General features: G+C 43.2%; 1 protein-coding gene across 1 annotated transcript in view; it reads right to left on the minus strand.

Moving 5' to 3' along the window:
- cdh2 (cadherin 2, type 1, N-cadherin (neuronal)) overlaps nt 1-11819 on the minus strand; it is a 55797-nt gene extending 43978 nt beyond the window's left edge. Inside the window, exons 1-2 of the mRNA XM_071917003.2 lie at nt 11612-11819; nt 9605-9713 (exon numbers count right to left, since the gene is read on the minus strand). Coding sequence (XP_071773104.1) covers nt 9605-9713; nt 11612-11671 — 169 coding nt within the window. The 5' untranslated portion in view covers nt 11672-11819. The remainder of the gene's footprint in view (nt 1-9604; nt 9714-11611) is intronic.
- Between the last annotated feature and the right edge of the window lie 604 nt (nt 11820-12423).

Here is a 12423-nt window from a genome sequence, read left to right on the forward strand (position 1 = left end):
TGGGGACAGAGTGTGATTACAAACACAAGTAGTGAAGTTGGAAAAATGAAATCATAGCATGTTGATCCAATATAAATGCATGCCTCCCTTGCCTCCCACCAGGTTTTACAGACTGGGAGCTTTGAGGGAGGACAGGGCTGAAATAACATGTGGTCAATCTCCTCTATCCATGGCTCTGTTGCTCCCTAGTCCACACAGCATTCTTTACATACTTCATTTTATTCAGATGTTCTGGCCTGGCTCAGCTTTCCTCCTTTGTCTTCCAGCTATAAATGTACAAATCAATCACTAGCAAAGACCATGGATAAAAAGATTTCTGATTGAAATAAAACTGTGAAGCCACTCTAGCAGTTTAAATCCCCTTTGCATAAAGACTTTGATCAGTGATTTAGAATCCACAAAATCCTTCATCTGATAATGATGACCTCGGTTCAACATGAGCTGCTGTAATATGTTTGTGCTGCAAGTGTTAATCCTTCTATCAGTTCACGCATTTCACCCTGATCTCTCACAGACACCGCACATGCAGGGGAGCATTGTGAATCAGTGTAACTCCTGCTGTATGTGCCCTCAATTTCTACTCTGGCAGAAGACAATTGGTCAAACAGTGTAAAAAAGTAATGATTTAAATTTCCACTGAAAGGGAAAATTGGAGAATAAAGTTGCCCCCTAGGTTTGATTCAAAGCCCAGCTTCTTAATAAGCCCAATTCATTTTCCTCTTGGGCCTGACTCCCTCTATCACTGGTGACAGGCGTGAAAGGTCAATAACCTTGGCTCATAGCCCTCATATGGTTAGCAATGCCATAAATTAATGGTTGAGGCCGTTATTCCAAACTCTTCAAGTCAGCCGAAGGAAGCTTATCTTCTACAAAGGTCACAGTGCTTAGAACACTTAGTGTGAGAGTGAAGGGCTGACACAGAATCTATATAAGATTGAGTGTATTGCTCTCTGGTGGAATAAGCTGGGAGATGGGGTGGGGTGCTGGAAAGCACCTGGAAACCTGTGTTACTGTTGGTGACATTACAAACAGAGTGTGCATAGTGTTTTGAGATAAAGTCAGCAGATCAATAGGGTGGGCTTTGACATTTCTGTCAGTTTATTGAACAAAATGTTAACTCAAGTTGATTAATGACCACAATCATGCCATTTTTCAGTAACAATTGGTGGATAACACACTTAAATTATTGTATGCATGCCAGGCTCCACATGCATGGAGCACTGAACAGACCTTCAGCTTGTAGCAGCAGTTATACCCTCCAGTAACCCTCTAGCCCCCCTCCAGCCCCTCTCCTGCTGAGCAGGCAGTGCTACAGGAAATAAAGTGGCGACATGCTGCACGCTCTTTAATGCCTCAGTAAATATCGACAGAGGGAGAGAGAGATAATATAAACCCAGACAACGTAGGCCGCAGAGCGATATGTTGCTCGCTGCCATAACGTACGCTGAAATGGAGACTAGAAATCGCTGCAGGTCAATCATAATATCCGTGCTGTGATGGCAGGCACTGGTGTCAGCAAGGCCTGGTAATATGGTTGGCTACATACACTCATCTGATGAGCAAACAGTTTGGGTGGGAGCTAGAGATTAATTGAATATAAATCAAGATAATTAATTTTTTTGGTGGTTGTTTTTTTCCAAAGACATGATAACAAATATCAATGACCGTCACCTCACCAGGTCCCCGGAACGATACGATCAATCAATAGTGGATGGCGCTCAGCTTTACTCACATCCTGTCTCTCCCCGGGCTCAGACACAGGTTTAAAAAAAAAAAAAAAAACCTTGCCAGAGGGAAATATCAAAAACACCAGCTCCTCAAAACAACTGAAGGCCATCTATCAAAAATATTACCAACACCACTAAAACAGTGCTTCACACACATGACTGAAGTTGTAAAGCAGCCAAGGTCACCCCGAGAAACAAAACCGGGTTGTTTGGGCACGTAGAATGTAGGACTAAATGCCTCAATACCGTCGATGCATTACTCAATTAAAGCACATCAATCATTGTATGGAGGCCGGGGGGGCTCCTCCATCTTCAAGCTCAGGAGTGGCAGGGGGGAGGGGAGGGAAGGGAGTGACGGGGGGAGGATGAAGGGAGGATGCATAAAGGATGTCACGAGATACGACCTAGCGAGTCATCAGAGGCTAGAGTCCAGAGAAGCGCTGGTGCGTTGAAATTGAAGCCTCTGCTGGAACACAATAGTTGGCGTGGCCCGCAGGAGGTAGCCGTCTCTTCCCAGGCAGGATATTGGCCTTTGTGAACATGGTTACAGTATCTGGGTCAATTAATGTATCCCTGCCTCAAATTTCTCTTTTGTTGTCAGAGGAATAATGGTGTGCCAATTCATGTAGCCTCTTGAGCACAGCGTGGGGCTCGAAACCGTGAGCTGTGCATGGCACTAAAACGCAGCATAAGGCTAAACATGCATGGGGCTAGTTCTGTCTCACTGAAATATTCTCTACATTTGCTCAAACTATCTCATTAATATATTCATCCGAGTATTAGTTTCCCTCTTTGACCCTGCAGACAAAGAGGACACTACACTGCCTCTGCTCACTGTCTCTGGTTCACAGCTATGTGAGACAGGTACTGCTGCTGAATCAAACATTTGGGCAGCAACAGACCACACCCATGTGTAAAAGCAACAAAGCTGAAGCTAAATGTATCCCCTCACGAACAAAAGATCAAACTAGAGAGAAAAGTAGTACAGACTGGGAGTGGCTTTTTTTTCCTCTTACATGCCTGGCGATGTCTCAATGAGGGATGCAATGGAAAACGTGAGGGCTAGGCTCAATACCCTCGGCTAGCTTAACATAATGAGAAAAACAAGCACAGCGCTGAGAGAAAGCAAATTGGAGGCGGGCAAAATTGAGAGGGGGTCTGAATATTGCTCAATAAACTGCTTGGGCAACACTGCAAACAGGGCTTTCTTTGTAGAGCAGTGGAAGAGATACAGAGTTGTTCACTCTGCTAGTCGAAAAGGCTGTCCCACAGAAGAAACCCACAAATAAGTCCTTTAGAAAAATAAACAATTCACTCCACGGTGTTGATCTATTGTCTGCCATGTGCAAGCTGGCATTTTCTTTTCCACACTGGTACTGGCGTTTCACTGGTGAAAAATAACACTAGCCTAGTTATATGGAGGCATATATGCAGAAAGTCAGGTCAATACTGCTATTTATACATGACCTCATTACATAGTGGGGTCATATTATGCACTTTCCGGATGTCTTTCATGTTAAATAAAACTCACAACTGAACCAGAGCCAGAGACACACCACACCACAATCGGCAAGAATTATTCCAGCCCCCTCTCATGTCATGACCAAGTGCTTACAGGAAAGGATTGTTTTAGAAAAAGAAATTAATCTTTTCCCTTTTGACAGTCTTTTAGATTGAAGCGCAAACATCAATTTCAAAACCTTAGCAGTAGTGCGTCAAGGCTGGAGGGGCCCAGGTGTGATCTAGAACCAAATAACCTATAAAAACCCCCTAACCTTCACATGACTGGGTGAAGCAGCAATATTATGAAAGGCCTGCTTTTCAACTCTGTATCCAGTCGCTGTGGATTATAACAGACTATGAAATTTTCATTAGCAGATATGGTTATACGCAACCTTGTGAGAGACAAAAAAACAATCTACATTTAACCATTTACAGTCCGATTATACAGCATGGTCTGAATGTCGGTTGTATATTTGAATGCTAAATCTTGTGTTGACAGCGGTGGTCTGGGGCGCATACTCTCTACCAACAGCTGGGGCTTACAGGAGCGTCCGTTGAAGGAGTCCCCACACACACATGCACACACACACACACACACTCCACCACCACCACCAGGAGCTGTCTGGGTTGAACAGGCTAATTATATGCCAAGGACAAACACCCACACACACTCACAGGCACAAAAGAGAGGCACCTTAACTACTGCCCAATGTCAGAGTCACACACACTCTCGGGCGCCAATAGCAGGGGGCAGGACTTGAGGCTGATATGAGCGATAGGAGCAGAAGCGTTGAGAAGCCAGCCGGGCAATGTCAGCCCCTCTACAAAATACTTTATCTGCTTTTAGGCATTTCACAAGTCCCTGTCTGCCTCCAAATGTGGAGGGACAATATGCAGACTACCTGTTTGATAAGGAGGCGCTGGCTAAAAAGGTCAGACATAAATAAAATATGTCCTCTCCTGTCACACCACCCAGCAGGCTCTAAAAGCACCCACCGCCACCCCCCACAAATTAGCCACAGACGGGTGAACTTGCTTTAATACGCTAACAACATTATTATTTCATTGTTATGATATGGCCTTAGGACTGCAATGGAGCCATGACCATCTGACAAATGACTGTAGTGGCCCTACCACTAGCACTGGACGACCCTACTTCCTTGTAATATTGTAGGCAAAATTGCATCAAAGGTTGTGTTCCAAAATCACATACCACCAAGATCCAATCAGCTGGCACAATATGTGGCGGTTATCTAGGCCATGGCGTTCCCAGGAAAAAAACAACAGTGACGGGCAACGAAAATTTATAGGAGCTCATAACAATAAAGAATAAAGCAAATTCAACCCAAACCTGCCAGTGATGCTTTAGCAGGGAATTGGAGCGCAGCCTTCATTACAACATATTGATCAGCCCAAACAAAGACCCTGGATTTATTGATCCACTTCCAGAAAAAAAGAAGGGGGGGGGGGGGGGGGTGAGAAGGAGAGCAATGGACTGGTCTTACAAACAAGTTTACAGTGGAAGTGCTGCCTCTGCTTTAAAAAAAAATGAGGAAGAGAGGGATTTAGAACCCCATCAAACGGAGAAGCACGGTCATAGGGTTACACTTGATGTCCCACTATGAGAAGGAGATAAGAGAATATGTGAAACACACAGCAGCCCCTATCATATAAAAAAGGGAAGGGCTTCTCAGTGTCTCCTGCTGCTCTTCTCGTTTTTCTCATCTGACTGCATGATGGCTCCTCTGTGCTTATGGATCTCATCTTAAACAGGGATTTGAATATTAAGGAAGTCATGTTTGACTATTGAATTATTCAGCAATGGCACAGACATCAGTACTCACCTCATATGCCTCAAACAAAAAGACCTCAACAGCACAGCGAAAGGCTTTAAAGACTCTTTACCAGTGCCACTGTATAACACTGGAAGAAACATCAAAATGTCCAACCTTCCAACCTTTTCCTCAAACATATCGATCATGTGTATCTGTCTATTGAATATTTCAAGAAACAGACAGAGAAACAGAGCTTGTTCAAGCTTCAAAAAAAGAGAACATAAAATTATACAAAATCCTGCAATGTTCCATGTTGCACTACAAGGCCCATAGTAGTTAGTTATGATTCACCATGCCAGTGGAGGACAAAGTCAAAGATAATATAACTTGCATCGCTGCCTGTACACTGCCTGTAAACCTCAGGTTTAAAATTTGGCTTGGTTCTGGTTTTCCCAATGATAGATGATCAACTTCATAGGTCAGGACAACATGTGCTGAGAGGTGCTGTGCATTTGGGGCCTCCCTGGTGAGGGTCAGGACCCCCTTGGCTGGTCTTCCATTCATCTAGAGCATGCCAGAAAACCCCCACCATCCTCATCCCCAATCGTAGAGCAGTAAAAAGGGTTGAGTCTGTTGCTGAGCACTTGGCCCAGTGTACAGGAGAGGGTCGAGCCGGGTCACGTCTGACCAAACACTGGGGCCTCTCAAACACATCTGAGAGTGGCCCCAGCTGTACCAAGGGCCATCAGAGCCTTGACAGAGCGCAGAGAACCAGAACAACAACATGCAAATGGACTGAGTCAAAACAAAATGTAGGATTTCTCTCACAGAATGTTTTTCTTGTCAAAAGGGTCAAATCGTTGTTTGTTTTAAAGGTTTGCCTTAATCAAATAGAGCAAAGAGAGGTAATTATACTTAATGACAGATAAACTGAAAATCTTGTGATAGCTTTTGCCTGAGAGATCCTTTCAGTATATGTTCTCATTGGTAATGCTGACACTAATTGTTTCAACCACATAATGAAACTGGTCAACTGTGAATCCCTCCCCCAACTCATCTGTGGCGCCAGCTCACTGGACCTTCTTGACACATGGGCATTAAAATCACTTGAACCAAGGTTAAAGCAGGCTAGAAACACACTTCTCTTTCACCACTAGAGCATGCATTCATTGTCAAAAAAAAAGAAGTAAAACAGAGGGCTGTGGGGTGGAAGAAAGAAAAATGAAAGTAGGATAGATGGTTGGGGGTAGGGATGGCAGAATAGCAGCATAAGAGAGTGTATTAAGCTCAATTAGGCTTTTGGGCTTTTCATTAACCCAGTTTTGGAGAGGGAAGCCTCTGCTGAATAATGCTCAGACTGACTCACTTTACAACCCTGCTTTAAAGGCCTCATCTCAAAAAACAGCACAATGTGTGTCAGCTCTCTAAAGCCACCAGAATTCCATTAGACACCCAGGGGCAAAGCGCCCGCAGCCGCAGTATACCTGAAATTAAATACAATTTAGTGAAATGAGTCACTTTATCAAGCAACTAAACAAGATAAGAGGAAGCACATCATGAATGTTTAAGAACTTTAGCCACTTGCTACAATGGAATGGTGTGGAAATGAATAACCGTGTTTGGTCGTTTCTCTGCACTCACTATCAGCCCAGAGCAAATATTCCAATCTTTAAGGCAAGGTCACACGGGCCCCAGAGGGCAGACAGTGGGAAACCTCCTAAGCCTCATGTGGTTTTGCATCTGCAAACAATGAGCTAAACCTCCCTTTAACGGATCATTGGAGAGGAGGTCTCATAGATAAATAATTGTCCTCCCTGGCTTTCCTCTCTGCTGCTCTGCCAAGCAACTTTGAAAAAATGCACGTTAACAATTCTATTGAAAATCAATGGGGCATTCACTTGGCCAGCTAACAGTTAAGTCTGGATATTCACCCCCAGGAATGTGATTAAATCTCACAATCAAATAACTACGTTAACTGTGCTGGCTACAATTGTCGTTATCAAATACACAGGATGTGCTTAATTTAGGGCATACAATGTCAACTGTTTGCATCTGAATGACTCCTATTTCCAAGTTTTGCAGACCTCAGGATGTGTATTCTCTTAATCAATAACAAAGAGGAGCCTGCAATTAGATGGACAGAGATATTTAACAGCCCAACCCCCTTCTCGTGCATATCTGGGGTCAACAGCAATACAGCAAGAGCAATGGAGTCACATTACTGTCACCTTATACACTGTACTGATAGTATTACACTCATATTCCAAACAGATCCCATTTCAAACAAGCAAACTACTCAGGCTGCAGAGAGCTGCTAACCACTCACTTATTGCTAGAAGCTAGGTTATGCTAGCGCCAGGCAAAAATTCAAAATTATCGTGATGATATGACATTTTGATATCTTGTTTCACAAGTCTGTTGTCTAAATTGATGATAACAAGCAAATTTTATTTAAAAACGTTGACAAAATGAGGTATAAAACATTTTAAGTCATATTATTTGAGCTTTGTTTGACATCACACTTAACATTACCATACAGTTCAATGCAAGGAACATAAATTTCATTATTTAACATGTGATATAGGCTATATACGTATGTAGATATTGAAAAAAATCCTTAGAATTATTATTATTTCAACCATATTGCCCGGCCATAGTTTATGCATATTGAAATTAGCTGACTGGATTATTTTTACCATAACAAAGAAAAGGTTTTCTGCTGTAATGTGCATGGACACTCAGGTATGTTGAATAGAATGACTCCCAGCAAGACTCACTCAATCCCTATCCATTCATTATTTAAGGCCTTAGGGTACAATTAAGAAAGATAATGAAATGCAAGGAGGCATTCTCAGAGTAACGCATGGTGGCATAAAGCATTAGCCTGCTGCATGCGGCTATAGAAGCACCCTGTTGAAAAAGCCCTCAGCTCCTGGTCAAAAACAATATTCAAAACCAGCATGGTGAAAGCAAAGTTGAAAAACTTGGGGCATACTCTCCACACTGTGGGAGCTTTGTCTTTCAAAACATGCCACAGGAGCTTTTCATTAGCGAATGGAGTTTCATTAACATCATCCCACGCTGCTGAGCCCTGCTGCATTACAATGACACAGGAGTGCCTTTCTGTCAAGGAACCCTCCACAGAGCAACTCACTGGGGGAGGGGAAGGCAGAGAAAAGAGGAGAGGGTGCAGTGAGGGGGGCAAACAAAAGGGAACCTGATTACCCCTGGTCACGGCTCATCCACAAGCCAACAGAGAGGGAAATCCATCACCTACAGGATCAAACGTTAGCTTGTGCACAAGGTAAGGCCCAGTGAAAGCTCTACCCACCCACCTAAGCCCCCTCTTCCCGTCTATCACTCTCTTCTTTCCTTTCCCGTCATTGCTACCTCCCCCTCCGTCTCTCTGACTCACACCAACGGCTGCGTGTGAGTTTTAGGCACATACTGTGAAATCCAAAGCAAGTGAGAATGTTTTCTGGTCCAAATGACCTCAAGGCTCTAACCTCTCTAATGGCACACTGGTGATATATTCCAGTTTTTATTACCGTCTGTAGGCCTTAGCACCGTTTCACGGTAGCTGCATCCTCACTTTGCCAATATTAAACTCCAAAGAGGCAGTATTGGTCATGCCTTCTACAATGTAATGGCGTACTGCAAAAAAATCATTATTTTTCGCCTTCTTGTTTTGAAGCAGGTTATAGGTTGGAAAAATAAAACAAATCAAAACCCACTATAGTTGGATTTCCTACAGAAGGACTATTGCTCCAACAAAAGATACTTAAATTGCTGTAAGGGAGAATTACTGCCAATGAGTGGGCTTAGTAGTATGAAACTGCATTGCAACTGAACTCGTTCCAATATGGTCCTACCAGGACCCTTCAGGCTTGGAAACAGTAGAAAGGGCCTTTTCTAGCAGAAGCTAACAGACAGAAACACTTACTGCATACTGTTTAAATATGTCTACAGGTTCTGTGTGGTTAATGCAAAGCAAATGCAAAACATGTACGTAATATAATCATAACCATTCCATCCACCAGCACATTGCACAGAATATTATAGCTAGGTTATTTGGTTGATTAAAGTTACATACAAAGATTTATCTGTGTGTGACTCATTTCTATTAATTGCAACGTGTGTCCCTAGTGAAATCGACAAAGGATTAAATTTCACTTCAGTTTTCCTACTTCTGATGACAAAGCCAGGCAATTAATGTCCATCTCAGGAAAATAGAAACTGCAGTAACAACACAAACTCTTTAGCCACAATGTATGATCTAGCATTTAAGTAACAATCTGTTTATGCTTTTGTTTTTTCTCAAAGAAAAAAAACAAAGTAAGCAAAATGGACAGAAGCTGTATAAAGTTGAACCAGATCTGAGTTGGTTTACAAGCCAAACTACATGACTCGTAATCCCACACTACTACACCGGAGCTAATTGCTTAAATATGTCAGGCTTGTTCCGATCCTCCCCTCAATGTAACACATGGAGTGAAACCCACACATATGCATGTGCGTGCCCACACACACACACACACGATGAAACACACATAAGAAGCATGCAGCGTGGAACAGCACTGAGAGAATTTCACCACTCACCGTTGAAAAGGGGCTGTCCTTTCTCTGTGATATCTGGTACCACCGTCTCATATACATCTTCAGAGAAGCCTGGCCTGCATGGAGGGGTGCCCCTGCCCTCTGCTGCGATCTGGCGTGGTGGGAAGAGGGGGAGGCGAGAATGAGCAATAAATCACCCCTCAAAAATGCAGTCTGATACATCCAGAAACCTCTCGGTCACGTTCTGAAGTCCCCACAGTTGTACAAAAGCATCTGTTGTTTTTATAGCAGGGACCGCAATTAGGATAATGAGGCCAAAAGGGTTAAGCATTAGCCAAAAAGCATGGCTAGGCAAGAACAAGCTCCATTTGTCCCCCAGAGGGGCCCAGGCCCGGGCTAGGGTTATAGCCAATGCCCCCGGCCGGCCCCTGTGATCACTACACTACTCTGGACAAACACTCCACTTTGAAGTAGCCTACAGGAACAAGGAAATAAAGAAAATACTAACGATCCACTGTTGTGGCAATAAAACCTTTTGTGTGCGAATGGCTGAATAATCACGCATATAAAACAGTCTGTCTGAAGGAAGTACATAGCTATGACTGTGCTTTATCTAGTGTTTGTAAAGGGAAATTGTGTGCTTAACATTTCAACACTGAACATATCAGGGAATAATAGGGAAACTGCAGAGAAACAAAAACATACATCCATTGGGAATCATTGGGACTGGTGTGTCCAAAAAGCCTGAAAATTGGAAATCTCTGGACATTAGATCTTAAAATCAAAGTAACCAGCATAATAAATTGAATTCAGGAGTAAATAATGGGACAAACTACTTTGAAGCAGAGATGGACTAGATTCACTGATTCAGTAGAAGCATGTGCTAAATCTCCTCAAACACACAGCATCAGCATTAACCCACCTCCCAGAGCAGAGGCCTAGCCCTATTTCTTTGCATGCACCCTCAAAAGAATGTAAAAGGAGAGGAGTCCCGCTGAAAAAGAGCATTGTGGGTATCCGTGCCACTTGCCATTCTTAATCAGTGGAATTTAAATGGGAAAATGCTCAGAGAGGGGGGAGGAGCAGAGTTGGTTTTCAAGCACGTTACAACAACGGCACCACAATGCACAAATTTTGGACACTGTGTTAACATATGAGCCGATCCAGTGCAACAGCTCCAGATTTAATTTTATTTGAATTGCCAAAATGTCTATTATTTGCTGAGTGACTGCTACTCTTTGGAGAATCCATATTAAAACACGTTGCTGAAGGAACGGGGGACTTGTAAATTATAAGCTGTAAAGCTACACAATTTAAACCAAGTGCAGCCAGGAAAATAAATCAGGACAATTTGTAGGAAATGAATTGTGCTTCAAAAGCCTTGTATACCACCGAGACAGTTTCCATCCTTAGGGGTCGACAACAATCGTTAACTCAGCATTGTTCCTTTTAGTTGTATGTAACCTATTACTAAAATATTTTAAGAGTAGGCTACTTCCCGTGGCTGTTCGTAATGGCTTTTACAAGAGAGCCCCAGCAGACAGGGAACGTGTTGAAGCAATCTACATAAATATTAACAAACCTAAACTAAATATAACCGATGAGTAACGTTACTGGGTTAACGTCGGCCTATATCGCTCAACTTCCAGACAATAAAGCTTCAGCGGTATGAACTCTTTAATTAGGCTAACAGCTACGCCAGTCGTTACAAAAAGAGATTCACTGAGATCGAAAACGCTCAAATTCAAAATGTTTTTTCGTAGTTTTTACAACACAGCATCTCGTCAGTATAAAATAGAACAATATATCTACCCGGTGCTGCTAGACCCGTTAAATCGTAAATTTGGGCGCACACACATCGCATAGGTTGATTCCCAAACTGCGTGCTAACACGATTTAACATGTAAAGTGTAGCATGTTTACAAGGCTAACGGCTGGACAGGCTCGCGGAGTCGTAACTCAACGGTCAGCAGCATCGCCACAGAACAACAAGCACCCCGAACTGTCCGGTGTAACTCCGCTGAAAACAGCCGACAAAAATACATTTACCTGCAGTCCTGCCAAGACCGCCAGCAGAAGCAGACCCCTGCCCTCGTGTAGTAAGTACATGGGTACGCCCGTGACTGTTTAATTTCCCCCCTCGGAATCCGCGATAAAAGAAAAATATCCGTCTGCCTCAAGTCTGGTTGCGGTGAAGAAAGGTCCCTCTACGACAAAGGCAGCAGCAGCAGCGGCGGCGGCGGCAGCATGTAGCAGCAGCAGCAGCCTCCTCCTCTATCTATCCAGTCGGAGTCTGCACTCAGTACTGAGAGAGAGAGCACTGCCTGGTACTGAGGCTGCTGCTCCCTCCCATCCAGTCCAACACAAACAAAAAAAAAAAGCGGCCACTAGGCTATAACCGCCCATCTCACTGTCTCTCCCTACTGGTCACAGAGCCAATTTCACTGTTCGGATGAAGCGGATCTCCTCTGTTATCATCCGAAGTTGATCGTCCCAAGCAAAAGAGCACTATAGTATTCCCATAATATTCTCCTTTGGTGTGTCGGTGGTACTCATTGCTGAGTTTAGAGTGACCTTATCGTACTTCATGGCATTTTTTTTTTTTATCGATTCACTGTGGTATAATTTTGGACCTATAGTAGCTGTATGGTATTTTAAAGGGTGGCTGTGATATTTGTAGCCTATATTGTCCTTCTGAAATGTATTATAGGGTTACTATTGTTATTTTTCATGAGGGATGTAGTGGTAAATATTATAGATTCGTTTAAAACTACTTACAATGATGTGTGTGAAGTCATGTCAGGCTATAAAGGTGGGTAAACTCTATTCTGCAAATAAAAAGGTGGATAGAATGAGTTTAG

The sequence above is a fragment of the Centroberyx gerrardi genome, chromosome 13 (genome assembly GCF_048128805.1).
Source record: "Centroberyx gerrardi isolate f3 chromosome 13, fCenGer3.hap1.cur.20231027, whole genome shotgun sequence".
Taxonomy (NCBI): Eukaryota; Metazoa; Chordata; class Actinopteri; order Beryciformes; family Berycidae; genus Centroberyx; species Centroberyx gerrardi.